Source organism: Balaenoptera ricei, chromosome 2, assembly GCF_028023285.1.
Source record: "Balaenoptera ricei isolate mBalRic1 chromosome 2, mBalRic1.hap2, whole genome shotgun sequence".
NCBI lineage: Eukaryota > Metazoa > Chordata > Mammalia > Artiodactyla > Balaenopteridae > Balaenoptera > Balaenoptera ricei.
The window spans coordinates 53,016,228-53,034,430 of NC_082640.1; the positions used below are offsets into that span (position 1 = coordinate 53,016,228).

The following is an 18,203-nucleotide window of genomic DNA, read 5'->3' on the forward strand; positions in this document are numbered from 1 at the left end:
TGAAAAGCTATAAAGGAGTCTCTCTGACTGGTCAATTTATTGATTTACTCAGATGTAATGAATAATTCAGAATTTTTTTTTAAAAATGACTAATGATCATTTTAAATGAGAAATACTAAATTTTAACCTCAGCATTTGAAATGTTATCAAACCATACAAGAAACAGACTTTTAAAACGTCAAAATCATTACACAATTGCAACAAAAAAGTATTCTCCTTAGATTTTTAAAATAAAATTTCTTTTAAAATAAAATTTCCCTAACTTACATTATCTGGGTCACTCTTCCAAAGATGCCCTTGATCTGTACTTCCCTGGCGGTGCAGTGGTTAAGAATCCGCCTGCCAATGCAGGGGACAGGGGTTCGATTCCTGGTCCGGGAAGATCCCACATGCTGCAGGGCAACTAAGCTGGTGGGCCAGAACTACTGAGCCCGCTGTCTAGAGCCCGTGAGCTGCAACTGCTGAGCCTGCACGCTTCATCTACTGATCCTGCATGCTACAACTACTGAAGCCCAAGCGCCTAGAGCCTGGACTCTGCAACAAGAGAGGCCACAACAATGAGAAGCCTGTGCACCACAACGAAGAGTAGCCCCACTCACGGCAACTAGAGAAAGCCCGCGTGCAGCAACAAAGACCCAGCGCAGCCAGAAAAAAAAACCACAAAGATGCCCTTGATCTTGAATCAAAAAACAAATATAGATAAATACTATGAACCCATAGCAGCCCAAAGAAATAAGCTACATGGACATCAGTATTGGTAGGTCAAAAGGTAAAAAATACCCATCACACACACGACAGAATCCTCAAACCAGCCCATCTCCTCTCGGCCCCGCCCACCCCCACCCTTGCCCCGCAGCCCAGGGCACGACTCAGTATGCTCACCGCATGGTGTAGAGCAGAGTGCCATCATCCTCCAGCCGCAGCAGCTTGTTGGGCGTGGTCATGTTGTGGGCGATGGACTTTTTCCCATTGTGGAAGAAGGTGTCTGGAGTCCAGATTTTGCTGGCAAGGAGGTTGTTGAGAGGGAGGCGCTGCATGGGCCCTTTAAACCGAAGCCTTTCGTCTTTCCAGCTTTGTCGGAAAAACACGTCTATGGTGTATTCCTAGTGCAAAGGGAGGCAACCAGGTGATAACTCAAGGAGAGGAGGCCCTGGGCCAGTGCCTTCAGGGTTTAGAGTGGTCTGGGTGGGGCCGCGCCTCGCACCTACCATTTCCGTGTCAGACACCGGGCCGAAACTGGTGACGTAGATGTCCGTTCTCACCTGAGTGATACGCTCTGAAACACAGACACAGGTTCCTCACCAGGGCCCCAGCTCACAATTCAGACATAACTCAGGGTCGAGTAAAACGGTGTCAAGGAGCCTGTGTGGACTTGTCTTGCCAAAAAGGCAGAGAAAGTCAAATCATGCTTTAAGTAAATGTCCCTGTTAAAAATGCAAATAATGGAGAAGGACTAAACATATCCCTTTGGGAATGTATTTGCTAGAAGGTCCCTCCTTACCTAATGGAGCAGGTTCAAATGTACCACATCTAAATCAGTTAGAGCCAAGGGCACCGCACATGGCTGAAACGGCACGTGCTTCTCAGCACAAAATTAAGCCAGTTGTACCCTGAAAGCATATTTTACTATCCATTTAGTTTTATCAACTTTATAGGGTCAAAGTAAAAACTGTGATTATGGCTCTAGTGAAAAATTAAACCTGTAACATGTAACGGTGTGATGAGCACTTGCACGGAATAGTGGATTTCTGAAAAGGACTCACATAGATGGGAGGGTATGACATTGATTATAAAGTATTTCCTAACATAGGGTAATCTCTGCTTCAGTAACACCTAAGAAGTGGTTCCTCCTGAAGTGGACCAGAATGGCCTTACCATTATCTGGGGAGAAAAGGGAGTTTGGAGGGAGACCACTTCCCCTGGCTTCTTGCATCTGGAAAATGATAATGTGCAGAAGCCTTAGCAACACCACCAATTCAAACTCCTAGCAGGGAAGCTCTTTGAGGAATTGTTTGAATCACCGGAAACATGAGCTGGATTTAAGCAAAAATTTCCCTTGGGCCTCGAGGGCCTCAGCCAAGGAGCATACACCAACCTCCGAGCCCAGGCCTCAGTCTGTTGTCATAGCCATCCAGGAGCCCATCCAAGATCCTGGTGAATATTGTGATGTTGTCATTGGTTTCATCTTTTACAGAACTGGTTGGCATTTGTGAAAAGCTTTTTAATGGAGAAACAAAAGAAAGAGTTCAAACTTGTATTAATTATTTCTTACAAATTCTTCTCAAAGTATAGAAACCAGAGAATAATATGGTGACTTGTCTTGAAGGGAGGGCATCTGAGAATGATTTCCTGTACTACCCAGGTTATTGTTTTGCATACATAAGCCTTATTCTTGAATATCTTGAATAACCCTAATTCTTGAATAGCCAGCCAGAGAATGCTGGCTCTGGGCTGGTCACCCATCTACCTTACATGATGCTCAAAATCCATCCCTCCCAGATTCTGAAGAGCTGTTTGTGTCAATAGTGTAGCCATTTTTAAGACATATTAGTCACTGCACATAGGCTAGCAGAGCCTAACCCACTCACAGGGGATTTCAGAAGTTTGGTTTAAAAACAGAAAAACTGAGTCTTCATTTTGTTAGTGAGTCAACTGCAATGGGCTATGGGGTGTCGGGGGGGGACATTAAAAGCTTTACCCAATTTGAAAGTAAGATTGGTGTGCCCAAATTTCCCTGTATCCTTAATTGGGAGCATTTGTGCTGTGAGCATTATGCCAGGACTGGAGCATATGGTGAAGGGACGACAGAGTCTGTGGGCTTCTGTACCATCAGCACTGCCAGCTGCCAGCACACTCGGCTCCAGCCAAAGCACAGGATGCAGGGAGCAGGAATTGTGAAGCCCAGGCTGAAAACCCTGGCTTTACGTGATGTCGCCTCAGAGCAGAGACTCAGGGAGCACAGTGTTCTATATGACCCAACATGTCAACTTACGATAAAACCCTGAGAAGACGGGCAGAACCTTCTAGGAGGTTCACAGGAAGAACAGTCTAGTTTGTACAATTCAGTGAAGTTATCCAGGCCTCAAAAGTGTATGTCGATGGAGCAGCTGGAAATGAGAAATGGCCCTGAGCAGATTTGGGCAAACCGAGGAAGTTATCTGGAGGGAAAGAAAGTCACAAGTCTAGAAGATGGTAACACACCTGAACATCATGGGTTCCACCTCAGGCAACCATCGCTGCTTTTTCAGAAGTGCAAATAGCAAGATATGTGTTATTACCAAGAACCTGACCTGCACATCTGGCTTGGCTTCAAGGGGAACTCAACCCAGCTAAGAGCCAGCTGTGGTCCCGAGAAGTCAGCACCCTTGGTACTTGGGAGAAGAAGAGAGGGCTCCTGGGACCTCCCTGTAGTGCCTGACTGTGGGGCCCCACTCTGCTCATGCGCTTTCTCGTCCGTGAAGTGGCTGGAATGGACACTGAGCCCTGCCATCAGCAGGTGGATCTGAGGGCAGCACTGATGTGTACCTGCCCCACCCACTTCTCAAAAATTGGTCATTTTCACTGACTGCATCTAAACAGATCAACTATCTAATGGCCTAAAGTGACTCCCTTTTGAATGAGACACTATAAAGTTCTTTGGATCTAATTTTCCCATCACCATTAAAATGCATATTGTTGAAGCTCTAACAACCTAAAATTCAGTCCTGTTAGTATGGAGCCCACAGACACATAATTTTTTACTCTGTGACTTAGTATTTAAAAATATTGAATTCCCTTTTCTCTGACATCTATTGTAGTTTCACACTTTAGAAAGACAAAGCACTCAGCCTTGAAGACCTAATGTCAGGATGACGGGGCTTAACACTGTCCTCCAAGTTTATGAAAGAAAGTCTGTGCACACGCCCAGTTGAACAACTATTGCTCAAACTAAATCTGACCTCAATGTCCACTTCGCATGGTGATCATAACTCTCACCAGTTTGGTTATTCAATTCTGGGCTTGGTCCAAGTGTCCAATTTTTGGAAGGTCCCCGTTGGCTCTTTAACTTAGAAGAGAGATGAGAGCATGCACACTAGTAGAAAAGGCTTATCACTTGTATGTGGAATCTGAAAAAGCCAACTCGTAGAAACAGAGTAGAATGGTGGTAACCAGGGGCTGAGGGTGATGGAATTGGAGAGATGTTACTTAAGGTTACAAACCTGCAACTAGAAGGTAAATAAGTTCTGGGGATCTAATGCACAGCATAGTAATTATACTTAACAATACTGTGTTATAAACTTCAAAGTTACTAAGAGGCTAGATCTTAAGTGTTTCCATCACAAAAAGGAAATGATAATTATGCGACATGATAGAGGTGTCAGCTAATGCTAAGGTGGTGATCATATTGCAATATATAAATGTATCAAATCAACACACCCTAAACTTACACAATGTAATATATCAATTATATCTCAATAAAAAACGTAAAATAAAGTCACAATGAGAAAAAATAAAAGAAAAAGCATACTTTAATGTTTCAAGCACATTTTTAAAAACTATTACATCTGTTGTGAAAATGTTCTTAAATTATATTTGCTCTGAATAGCCTTGACTGTCCGGAGATAGAGACCATGGAGATGCCCACAGACCATGCAGTCCCAGTGCCTGTCTCCAGGAGAACTGCCTCCTGGACATCCTGGTACACTGCTCCACCACTGACTCAGACAAACACCATCCCACATGGCTCTGAATCCTGCTTCACAAATACCCAAATCATTGCCAAAAGCAATGGGATAGCATGCAATGTCTAAGACTTCCAAAGTTCTTCTTCTACTTTTTGGCTAAAATTTTAAAAAGAGTTCAAATATATCTACACCCATTTACACATAATTACACTTTTCTTGCAGGAATTTCAATATCTGCCATCTTTTGCTGTAACTGCTTCTTATATTTATCTGTGGACTTTTTTTTTTTTTTTAGAGAGGCCATGGCTGGGGATTTGCAGTGATTTCTTCTCTATTTTTACTGAAGGTAGGCCCTAAGAGGTAGGAAACGGTTTCTAAAAAAGTCCTGAAAATGCCTGTCGGGGCAGGAGTGGAGGTTCCTCTCATGAAAAACTGGGAAGTCCTCCTCAGTCCATAGATCCTCCTCAGAAACCATTCATCTGCAGCTCGTTGTTACAAAATGCACCATCTTCACTGCTACAGAGAGGAAGGCCCTTCCCCTACCACTGAAAGCAAATGACGTGCCAGCATACAGGAGACTCTCAGAGGGGTCTGGTGAACTTGCTCATGCATATCAAGTTGTATAATCTTTATAGACTGCTTCTAATATACAGAGTGACTTCAGCTTGCTTTGTTCCATTTGGGCTAGGAAAACAAAATAACACACAAAGAGTGGGCTGTGCCTTCGGTGAGCAATTCCATGCAGTGAGCAAATCCACTAGTCCTCCAGGTGGAAACACAAGATGCCCTCAGCCCTCTAAGGTGCAGAAAGCAGGCTCCATCTTGCATCTTCACTGTTCTGAGTAAAACCAAAGAGCTCTGCCGGCCCTCAGGTAAGCTGTGAGTACACAGCTGCTTCCAGGATAAGCTGAAGGCTCTGATCTCGGGGGGAGCAGATTTTGTGAGCTGAGACTAGATCCGTTATTTCTGAGAATGACCTTAGATAAAGTAGAAATGCTTGAAAAATTTGATTTCCCCTTCAGTATCAGGATTAATGAACTAGTTTCTCAGAAAATATGAACTATTTCCTTATAGTTACTGCCTGTTTTCTACAAACACATGTCACATTTAGTCTATGAAACAGTTGCAACATTTTCAGATTGATGTTCCAGAAAAGGGATCATAAAGGAAATGTAGACCTAACCACGCATGTTAAAACATCCTCATTTTTTATATCTTCCTACCCCGGTACAGGTCTATACAAAAGGCACAAGGACTCGATCCCTAAACTTGAACTCTGAGCCCCATATTCCAAACTGAGGAAGGAAGGTGGTGGTTGTGACATGGGCAGTGATACGGGTAGGACAAGATGCTCAGGGGGTGTAAGGGCTTCCTAAAAAGCTATGAGTGGCCCCTGCCAGGCTTGAGGTTCTGGGCCTTTCAGAGACTTCTGATGAGGTGGAGTGGGAAACAGACAGCCATGAAACGTGGTCCACTAATGGGTTTATTTCACCAGCAGAGTTTTCAGAACAATAAATGTGACTGACTTTAGAAAGGGTCAACTCTAGCAATTGTGCAAATTTCCCACCTGTCCCTGTGGTCTTACATCTGGTCTCTTCAAGGCGTTTGATTCTGTGACTTCTGCATTAGCCTCTTCCGGGTTTCTAGGCCCTAGAGACTCGGCTTTAATTCACCCAGGAGGAATGGGCACTGGTATTTTTTAATGTCCCCAAGTGATCTTCTTGTGCAGCCATGGGGGAGAGGGACTGTTCTAAGCCTGTCTAGATTGGAAACAGAAAGGTTGCTCTCTGAGCCAACTGCCAGAGTGACTCCAAATGACCCCAGAGAGCGTCTCTTCTCTGTCACGTCTTCAGAGAGGCTGTCGGGTTGGGCCCAGTGCTTATCTCAGCAGCTCAGCTCAACAAAGGTATTGTGGACATCAACCATGTGCCTGGCATTGTGGTGAGGACTGGTGGTGTCAATGAGAAAGGTGGCATCCCCAACCTTGGGAACATGACTGCATCTAAAAGAATAGGCCATGTTCCCAGAGGATTTCTGTAGAACATGGTTGGTGCAGGAATCTTTGCAATATGCAGGGCATTCTACGTACCCAAAGGGGAGGGATCAAGCTTTGTATGGGGTCAGAGGAGAGGAAAGCAGACCTAAGCCTTCAAGCATGAAGATCAGTTCTCAAGCCAAAGGAAGGGGTTGTGAGCAGTGGCACTAAGAAATTGGGAGATTGGTATTGACATATACACACTATTATATATAAAACAGATAACTAATAAGGACCTACTGTATAGAACAGGGAACTCTACTCAATACTCTGTAATGAACTATATGGGAAAAGAATCGAAAAGAGTGGATATATGTATATTTATAACTGATTCACTTTGTTGTACAGCAGAAACTAACACAACATTGTAAATCAACTATACTCCAATAAAAATTTTAAAAAAGAAAAGAAAAGAAATACTGACATTTGCAGAGGGCACGTTGAACTCTGGTGAGAAGAGCCACGTGTGTGGCTCAAATCATGGCGCATTCATGTGACAAGCTCCACCTCTAGGATCTAGCCTGAAGGTGGTGGGAAATTCAGAGTATCTTAACAGGGTCATTTTCATTCCTTGTGGCCCCTGGGCACCTTGGGGATGATGGACTTAGAAGAGGCAAGACTGGAGGCGTAGAGACCCATTGCTCAGGTGATGACAGAGGGTAGAGGCGGGATGGATGAGGCCATCAGCAGGGTTTCTGATGGAGAGTCGGGGAGGAATGGGGAGGGAGGAGTCTGAATACAGCAGGGCAGGGATCCCAAGAGAACTGTCTCCAAAATCAGTTACGAACACAGGGTGAAACCTGCAGTAGAATCCATGCATTACTCTGAAAGAGGAGTGAGCAAAGAGTTATACTGGTAGTCAAATCTAAGAGTCTTTTTCTTTTTGAGGAAATTTTACTCCAATGTATCTTTTCTATCAGTATTACAATCTCTACTAGTAATAATAACACTATGAGGTAGAGTCCATCTTTAAAGGTGCTTCATTTTACCAAGTGATGCCTGATGACGTCTCCTTATTTCAGTAATTTAAAGGGTTCAAGTTCAAGTTCAAGTTATGTCATCATTTCTGGGGAAGAAAAATCTTTTGTCTCGTACCACGAATGGTGCTATTGATGGTAATGTGTGATGCATTTCTTGTGATGTTATCTCTGCTTATGCTGACAGCCATTTTTTGATTTCCATAAAATAGGATAGGTAATTGTATCTGCAGACCAGCTTTAACCTGAACTTACTTTGGGAGTAGAACAGAATTGCTGTTAAGCAGCAGCTTATCTGTTTTCTTGAATAGCATTTCTTTCTGCATTTTTTCTTCAGTATTTAATTACTTCTGAGAAATGTATCTTCAGTTTATTTGCTTGTTGCTTTAAGCTCACTAAATAAGTACCTCTTAATGGCACAGTTTTGTGAAGTTTTCCTCAAATTTCCATTGCATGCCACTTTAGCTAACCATGTTAAAAAATATGCAAAATTAAAAAAAAAAAAAAAACAAAAACATGGTGGATATAGCCAGACATGAAAGTCAACCCCGAGTTTCCAAATAAGAGTTTTTCCCTCTTATGGTGGAAAACATGGATTGACATATGTGCTTTATATGGATAAAGTCATGGCCATAAAACATTATGCCAGAACTCTTAGATGGCACCCCTATCAAAGGTGCCCCTGGTCTTGCCTGTCAGCTCCCTAGACAGTGCTCAAGTCCACCCTACCCCTGTCTGCCACCCTCCATGTAGACGCTCCACTCCTGTCCCCAACCACTGCAGCCTGGTTCAGAATCCTACCTCCTGCAAGGTGCAACCCAGCTCCTGGTCTTGCAGGCCACACCCCCTTCATCTGACTCTGCCCACTTCCCTAGACTCAGCCCCTTCTCTTCCCCCAGCCACACTGGGTGCCCCACATACATGATTATAAAACACATGAATCATACTGGTGCTTATCACACACGGGTCTCCCTCCCCCCAACCATTCCTATCAGTAATTACATCAGGTCTTTAAAAAGTCTTTCATTCACCCTATATCCCCTCCCAGCTATTGTTCCATCCTTAGCCTCTCTTCTCATCAAAACTCACTGGAGTTTTCTGCTCAAAGGTCTCTGCTGTCTCTCTGCCCTTCTCTTGCCCCACTCCACTCGGGCTTTGCCCAACTGCTTCCCAGTGAAAGCTCTCTTCTGGCCGCTCCTCCACACTGCCAAACCCAAAGGTCCAGTCTCAGCCCTCAGCTGACCCCTTCTTACAACACTTCTCCGCTCAGTCGCAGGACATGACTCTCTTTCTTCTTCTTATCTTCACTGGCCTCTTCTCCTCAGTCTTGCTTGCCCGCTTCTTACCTTCCTGACCTTAAACGCTGGAGTGTTCCAGGGCTGTCCAGGGACCGTTTTTCAGTCTACACTCAATCTCTGATTGATCTCATTCAATCTATGGCTTTAAATGTCTCTCTCAAGTTCATGTCTCCATCCCCAATCTCTTTCTCTCTGACTCCGGACCTGTATGTCCAACAGCCTGCCTGGCCACTTGGATATCTAACAAGCATCTCACAGGTCCAAGACTGCACTCATGATTCTCTACAGCCTCTTCTCCTACTGTCCCCACCAGCTCAACAATAGCCAATTGAACCCATCATGTTTTCAGGTCAAGCACTGGGGAGATCATTCCTGACTCCTCTTCTTTCACATTCACATCAGCCCATCAACAGATCCTGCTGGCTGAAATGCCCCTCCCCTGGGTTGTTGCATTTGCCTCTTAACTTCCTCCCTGGTCCCTCCTTTACTAAGCCTCCCCACCTTAGACTCTTAGTGTATTCTCCACTCGGCAGCCAGAGTTAGCTTTAACGTTTGTCATTCTACGGTCACATCTCAATGGGCTCATATTTCACCCTTCAACAGCCAACTGCTCGTCCTGATACTACCTAGCATGGCCTACAAGGTCCTTCATGATCTGACAGTCCCAACTGCTTCTCTGGTCCTGCCTCCCACCAACCTTCCCCTTCCTCACGCTGCTTCCTCATCACCCTGCATCTGCTGCTTCTCTCACCTGTCCAGTCATCTCCATGAAGGGCACTGCTCACATGCTCACTTTCTTTAGACATCTGCTTGAGCACTTCTCTCCAGCACACTCACTACCTCCTACTCTGATCACTCTTCTCAGCAATCCTTGTGACCCAACTGACAAGTACATGTTTACTGCACACTAGAAGGAGCCCTCCTGGAAGGCAGGCTCTACTCTGCCCACCACAGAGTCTCAGCACCTAGAACAGTGCCTGGCACGTAGGAAGGACTCAATAAACACTGATGCAGCCACAGGGCACCATACTGCAGGATGCCCACATCCTGATCCCCAGAACCTGTGACTGTGAATGTGCTCCTTCACATGGCAAGGGAGACTCTGCTGACATGACTTTGCCGTGCCCACCCCATGGGTCTAGTAAACCTCAGGGTCTCCTGGTCACAACACCTAGGACAGTTAGCCTGGACTTAGCACTCCCTTCCTACCTGGCCATGTTTCAGCATTTAGCACTCATTCAGCAATTTATCCTTCTCATCAACCCTGTGACATAGGATCCATTATTAACTCCACCTGGAGATTAGGAAACTGAGTTGCAGGCAGGCTTAGTAATTCTGCTGCCACACAGAGCAGCTTCACTGTCCTCTGTCAAAATGACACCTACATCCCTGAAATAGGAACCAAATTGATTATGGAGTGATGGCCCAATTTTTTGTGTTGTTGTTAAAACTGAAAATGAACTGGTCCTGGGTTTCATTTATTTTTAGGTTTGCCTTTTGACCTTGAAATAAATTGTTAAATAAATACAAATAAAACAGAATTTTCAATGAACTGCTAAAGCCAGTTTCATAGTATATCTTAATTTTCCTATAATATGGTTCCCTCTCTGCAACATTATATTTCATAGTACATATTTTGTATTTGATTTTATTCAGGCTACGATAAACCAACTATCTTTAGAGCAGTGTTATTTGAGTTCTAGGTTAGGACATTTCAAAGTATAGATTTTCCCCCATTCTATCCCTTTTCATTGCACCTTAAATATCCAGACATTCTGGAAAAGGTCCTGCATGGAGGGTGCTAGCCCAGGCCCTGAGCCTGGAGATGGATCCTGACTTTTCCACTTTCCAATGATGAAACTTAGACGTGTTTCTCTGTGTTCTATCACCTGAACTCTTTACACCTACAAAGTGAGGGTTTTGTGAAAATTAAACAGTACATTTTTTTGAAAATGCATTCTGGAAATGAAGGAGAAATACTCATGTAAACACTGATAATTATTGTTGCTGCCACCATAGTTCTATGATAAGATTTTTCTACTTTTGATTCTAATATTTTCCTTTGAAATTTCACACCAATTAAAATATGCATGTTATGCAATTGCACCTTTGTAAAAAACCAAAAGCCCACATTCTCCTTCTCCCCTTGAACCAAGCCAGTGACTCATCTTGGAACTGATGGCCAGACAGGGCCAGCTGGGTCGACTCTGGCTGACTGTCCTTCTAAGCTTTGTCTTAGCTCACTGCCTGTTGGCATGATAAACCTGCTAAGAGTTTCTTCTACAAAGTGTGTAATTTGGAAGTATTTTCTTTTGGTGCCTTAAAAAATATTGGGCATTACTCTGTAGCAGGATCTTAGTCACCTAAAATGTTTACTATATGTGAGATCTCTGGCCATCTCTACAGCCTCCACTTAGACGCCCTCTCACCTGTGTGTGTCCTAACTGCTTCACAGCACTTCTCTGTGTTTTTACAATTGTTACGATGACTTTCTGTCCTGGGTCTTGTGAACCAGCAGCTACAGGCAGGAAGAACTTGCCATCTGGGGATTCACAAGAGAGAACTTGCCATTTAAAAAGACATTGTGAGTACTTAAATGACTCAGAGAGAGTATACTTTCTGCTCTAGTTAAAAGAAGAGAACTGTCCTTGAGAACGTGTATGAACAAGCCCTCTTCATGAAACCAAAGGTCCCGGTTAGCACACTTGTGTAGGCAGATAAAGAAGAACCTTATCTGTTCCTGTTCTTAAGCTACTTCTACAAGAATCTGCCTATAATTGCCAATTATAAAATACTTTTCCAAAGTCTATTTGAATTGTAGCTCCCATGTGATAAAATTCTAATGCATTTTTAATTTTCCAATAGATAAACCTCTAAAAAATGTTTAATACTATTAAATGAATCGAATCAGATTTTACCTTATCATTGAGTTGATAATCCTCAAATTTATCTTACAATTATCACTGGTCAATCAAGTCTGATAAAGTATGATTTTTCAAATGATGATAAACTAATTCCAGATTAAATTTAATATTATGTATTTTGACATTACATTGATTCAGACTGTTTCTGTGCTAGTTTTTTTTTTACCATGTACATTTGATTACTGGTCTCATTAAAATAATTATAATACCTCAAATTATAATGTCTCTACACGTGACATTGCATAAGGCTGACAGTCAAATAGGCCTCTGTTCTGTTATACACTTGACTCATGCTCTGTTATATAACTTAAAACGGAAGAATTACAAAGGTTACTGAAAATGAGCTACTGGTGGCTCTGATCAAATTTAGAAAACAAAAGGGAGAAGGAGAAGAAATGAGACTCATATATTTTCAAAGCAATTTCACATTATCTTATATAATCACCAAATACATTTTACTTATCACATTTATAAATTTCCTGATTGCCAAATCCACATGCTTTTCACAAACACTGGGTATAACTTTGTACTGCACAAAAGCACACATGTACTTGCCTCTTTCCTTCTGCTCCCTGACTGGTTTCCTCTCACCCTCCTAACCCTCCACCAGTTGTCTGGTTTCCTTTACCTATTTACAGGCATCAGCATTTCTCTTGTCCCACAATGTTCAGATTAAGGCCTTACATGCTTCCCCGTTCACCTTTCTTTAGAACCAAATCACATAAACTCTTTCTTTGGGGGAAATAACAGAGCTTACCCAAACTCTTTTTTTCCTGTAATTTCAGAACGGAAAACTCTCTCTACTCCAATGCAGAGAATACCTTTCAAAATTATGTCCCCTTCCTCTATAGATCAGTCTGACTTAGACCTTCCCTGCAAACCACGTGAAATCAAGAGAGGAGCCTCAGGACCACCCGGCAGGTTCACTCTGAGGAGGGCTGAGGACGGAACTCCAGCATGACCAGCTTGGCGAACTTCCCCAGTTAGCCATCCTTTACTCTTGCCTTCCTGACCATAAGACAGGGCTAATGATGCTTAGCTCATAAGGCTCCTCCTAGGGTTTATCTAAAACAGACAACATAAAACAAATAGGCACTCCATATTGTGATAGCTATTATTTTGTCAAGATTTTAAGCCAAATAAGTGTTCTGAAACTTTCTTTGCAATTTGACAAAATTATTCTTAAGTTCATTTATAGTAATAAGCAAGTGAAAGGAGCCTTGTATAAGAAGGGAAATAAATAGGGACTTGTGCCCCCAGATGTCAAGATGTCTTCTGTTGAAAACCACACCCTGCTGGGCTTCCTGCTTTGCTGCAGATCCTGGTCCTCAGAATCAACTGGACATGTAGGACCAAGAGCTAAAAGTACTCAGGGGAGCTGACGTAAAATCGCACTTACAGGAAGATCTTCTAATAGAAATGATCTCAAATACTTAAAACAATTGTAAGCCAAATATGTTCACTGTAGGAAAATGCAATAACAGCACAATCGGAAACAATGTAAACACCCCAAATTAGGGAAGTAGCCCATGATGAAGCATTTATGAACTGTAATAATATTCATCCATTTTAAATCACACATTTCAAAGAGTTTGTAGTAACAAAGTATTGGCTTGAAGAAAGCACAAAAATACAAAACTGAAGGCACAGTATGATCTCAACTGTATAAAGCTAGGCATAGAAGCAAGGGGAAGAAAACACACCAAAATATGAAGAATGATTGTTTCTGTGTGGTGGAATTAAGGATGTTTTCTTTTTCACATACTATTCCGTGTCTCACGCATTTTCTGCAGTCAGTAGGTATCATTTTGGGATGCACTATTGACCTTATATCTAACAGATTCAAAACTTCTCCAACAGCTAATTCTCTAGGGAGATTGAGGGGTATTCTACCACTTGCTCTGTATTAGCTTCCAGAAACTAACAGATATATCTCTGTTTTGAAGATGACCTCAGAAAGCCATCAAATTAAATAAGAAATAAAGTATAGCTGCTTCTAATGGCTAAACTCGGTATGCACATTCCTTCATATTTCAGACTTTCATACACCAGAGAGTATAATACCTTCGTGACTACAGAATGCAGATTCACAAAAATATATCTGACCAAAATCTTAGGAAAAAATACATGTTCTCAATCCTAGCCTATTTCTTACCTCTGAAATACTGCTAAATATATGCGATATATATAGTAAGCAAATTGACTACCTAATGTATTAACTTGGAAATTTAAATATTGTGTATGATTTCACTTCTAAACACACTTCTCATGCAGAGATATGTAGGAACATCATGGTTAAATCCTACAAGGTTTAGCAGCAGGGAGAGCCCTTGGAAAGGAAGACATTCACTGAACAGATAAGGAAACCAAAGGCACAGGTAGGGAAATACACACTCAAGACAAGCAGCAAGGCAAGAATAACAACTAATGCTCTTTCCCAAGGGAATACACTGAATGGCTAAGAGGCACGTCCCACAGGCATGGTTAGTGTGCACATTCTTCACGGTGCTGAGGGCTGGACTAGTCCCTGATGGACCTGGTACACAGCTCCACTGCCGTCATGTACCAGCCACACACCTGTGGATGGTCACAAGCCTCTCTCTCTCTCTCTGTTTCCTCCTCTGTACACACCTGGGAATGTCAAAAGAACAGAAAATGTCCAGAGGACAAAGAGAGAAGGTCATGGACTTGGAAGGGTCCTCCTTCCTGCCAACTAGTAGGGATCTGTTGCATATTCACTCTGCCCTGAAGATCCCTCCATGTTTCACACAAGTGCAACCTCCACAGCTGATTTTCACAGAAGGGGTGCTTGGCGACTTTTGTTCTAAAATTTAACTTCTTAATTATACTCCACCAACTTCAAGTGACAATCCTTTTGATCAGCCAGAACAATTTGGGGAAGAAGAGGAAAGGAATTGATAACGCCAAATGCCTGGGTGTCCTGCAGATCTTCAGGCACATGTAGTTTCTGGTATCTGCCTCTGCATTCAGATGGCCACAGTTCAAGGCCTATGGCTCAAGCCAGGACCACTGCAAGTCCTTGTCAGTGCCGCTTAGTGTGGGCCTGGCTTTAAAGGCAAATTCCTTTGCATAATGGCACCAAGGAGGGCAATCAGAATGTTGATCATTGCCTTGTCTAACAAGCAATAAATGTCCTTTATGCAGGTCAACTTCTGAATCGTGCTTTAACCTGAGTGGAAGGAAACACAGCCGACTCTGAAACCATCTTCTCCTTCCACTTTTGAAAACATAATCTGCCTCTTTTCTCTGACTCACTTCAGAGACCCCACACTTGGAATAAAGGAATAAAGTGCCTTTAGTCCAAGTGCCTTGCTCAGGAATAAAGTGTGGGGTAGGGCAAGGACTCTTTTATTTATTTACAACAAGTTCAAGGGTGTGGGACTGTAAAGGTGGCCAGCGAGGGTTTGCTAATATACTGCTCAGCAAAGTTTCTGAAAGGCACTTGTGCCCCGAAAATCGTAAAATCAAAGCATAGATGATAACTTACCCAAAGTGACTGGCTAAGTTCATGGAAATACAAAACAGAAGGAGGTTTTTGATCATGATAAAGCTAGAGAACATTCCATTGTCCATTCCCAATAAGAATAATAGCTGAAGCTGATGAATTTGGAAGAATAACTGTTCCTTTCTCAACCTTGATCTTGAAGCTGAAAGGGGGAAAAATACATAAACATGAATGTTTCTGTGACGCAGTTCCTGGAATCAAATCACACTGCTAACACACACAGTTCAGAAAGAAAGGAGCCTGGCTGTCCTTGTCCAGCACGGCTCCACATCAGGAGTTATCTGTGTTCACTGGCCTTTTTATTGGGGCATAAAAAGAAATTACAGTAGGCTTAATTTTCACTTTTACTCAAGGTGCAGAACCATTCCCCTAATTTATTTTTTCCCATGCCTCAAATACTTTGTTTTATTTTTACCATGTTATCAAATGACCCATTAGTCCTATTATTAGATTCAGTGCCTGAAGTTACCTAACTGTATTTTGCATCTGTCAAATCCACAAGTGGAATATTTTACCTTTCTGAAATATTTGCCACGCATTCAAAGTCAGCAAGCTACTCCTTGTTCTGCAAGGTGCTGAGAGAAAGTATGTGGAAAGAGGGGGGAAAAGGCACATTTAAGAAACAAGTCTTCTACAAGATTACGATAATATAAGAACTGCTTATAAGGGAGGGTTGCCACTTTCTCAGCAATCTGTCCCCATGACTGAAGAACTTAATAATCACTGCATTTGGGAAAGTCTCTTGGCTCTGGGCTCTGTGCTGGGCCCTAATTAATGCATTTGAAATCCAAGCAGGCACAATCCCTGGGCTCTGCAACTAACCTTAGCGAAGGCATATATTTCTCAATATGCGCATAACGCAAATAGATGCGTATCCTATAGGAGCACCGCGTGTTCAAAAGAAACATTTTCCCGAGGCGACCCCAGGCCAACTCCGGAAAAGGGAAGTACACAACAGGTACTTCCACCTCAGAAGCCAAGGCCTTCGAGTCGAGAAAGGCAGGGCGGGGGTCGCCTGGGCGCGTCCCGGGGCTTGTCGCCAAACCCGGGCCAGAGTCCCGGCGGCGAGCAGGCGGCGCTGCATGCGGGAAACTGGGGCGGCGCCTCCTGCTGCCCTCAGCCTGGAGCCGGGACCCCCAAAGAGAGGCTGCGCTCCCACGGTCCCGGGACCGCCGCGGGGGCTCGCGGGAGCTGGTGGGCGCGGGGGTGGCACTGCGGAGGCGAAGCCTCCGCCGGCTTGGTGCTCGCGGCCCGGCAGGGTCGGCCTCCTGCCCGGTCCGCAGCGGCGCGCCCAGCGCCAAACGCTCGCCGACCCTCCCCGGCTAGCTTCTGGCCCCAGCAGACCTGCCCGGCTCCTGCCCGGGGTCCGAGCTGAGCGTCCTGCCGGGCGGCGCTTTCTTTCTCGGAGAAGAGCGCGCGGTGCAGTGCCGGCTTGGTGTCCCTCGGCCTCGAGCAGCCCGCGCGACCCGCCCGCGCCCCCCGCCGCCAAGCCAGCGCCCACCCTGCAGGAAGCTCCTGGACGCCGCGCGCCTCGAAGGCCTGGGGCCGGCGGGGCCCTCCGGATCGGCGATCTCGCCCGTCGGCTCCAGTGACGGCGGCGTTTGCCGCACGCCCCAATTCCTACCGGCGAGCCCGTGGGCACTGAGCCCTGGTGCCCCGTACCGCGGGGCTGCGCCGCTCTGGACCCCCCTGACCTCCCGCGCTGGCTATGCCTCCGCAGTCGCCGGGGGAAAGTTTGCGCTCCCAGCCGCCCGTGGCTCCCCGCCTGTCTTCACCTGCCTCCCCAAGCCAGGCAGCCCCGAGGATAGGGGTGCGGACCGAGCCGGGGCCGCCCGTCCTCTCGCCCTCGCCCGCAGCTTCTTACCCCACTTCCCCGGTCCCGCGCGCCCGGGCTTACCCTGCGCGCCGGCCCGGGAAGGCAAGCCGTCGGCGAGGGTGCATCCTCCTCCTCCTCCGCCTGCTCTCAACCGGCTGGCAGGAGCGGAAGGCCAGTGCGGCGTCACCGCCCCATGCCGCCAGCGCGAACTTCCCCAGTCCTCCCGGGCCGAAAGGCTCCGGTGCCCCCTGCGCTCCCGCCGCCGCCCTGCGGCTCCGCTCCGCGACCGAGGCCGCGCTCTGCCCTGCTGCAGATTCCGCCCCCCCACCTGCGTCCCCAGTGCACTCGCGCGCTCGCTCTCACCTCGCCCGAGCGCCACATGTCGTCTCCGGCTTTGGGGAAGGTTCCTCTGCAGAGGCGCTCCGGTAGAGGCCGCCAGACTCTCACCAAATGCGCCCTCGCCTCGGGCCGGCTCAGCGGAGGGGGAGGGCTCCGAGCCCGCGGCTGGGCCAGGTTTGGGATAGGCCACATTTCCGATGAAGTTTCTTGGTAGCCTGCGGGAGAATATCGATGCCTCCTGTAATAAGCACCGGTCCCTCTTTTCAGAGCTGAGATGGAAAGGGAGTGTCAGCAGGCAGCCGCCGGAGGCCGTTTCTCTGAGAGCTTTCCTGCTCCAGGGCCAGCCCTGAGCACCTTACTGGCCTGGCCTCAGTCTTCCCTCAGTCCTTCACTCAGGCCTCTGTGTCCGCATCTGCTCCTCGCTTTAGAAAGAAGCTAGCTTGTGAGGCTACTTTTTAAAATCTGTAATTCATTGCTACGGGAAGGAAAGTCAGAGTAAAATTGGATTAATTAGAATTAAACACTTACCTAATTGCAGTATACATTTGGGCGTTTTAGGAAGTTCCCTTTCTGGACAAGAAGCCTCCTTGTCAGTAGCAAGGGGCCCTGGGGTCTGCAGACCTG

The 18,203-nt window shown here is 45.3% G+C and overlaps 1 protein-coding gene across 1 annotated transcript in view; it reads right to left on the reverse strand.

The window, feature by feature from the left end:
• Nucleotides 1-15,507, reverse strand: part of GABRA5 (gamma-aminobutyric acid type A receptor subunit alpha5) — a 92,372-nt gene extending 76,865 nt beyond the window's left edge. Inside the window, exons 1-4 of the mRNA XM_059915412.1 lie at nt 15,407-15,507; nt 2,096-2,217; nt 1,209-1,276; nt 883-1,103 (exon numbers count right to left, since the gene is read on the reverse strand). Coding sequence (XP_059771395.1) covers nt 883-1,103; nt 1,209-1,276; nt 2,096-2,217; nt 15,407-15,492 — 497 coding nt within the window. The 5' untranslated portion in view covers nt 15,493-15,507. The remainder of the gene's footprint in view (nt 1-882; nt 1,104-1,208; nt 1,277-2,095; nt 2,218-15,406) is intronic.
• Nucleotides 15,508-18,203: the final 2,696 nt, after the last annotated feature.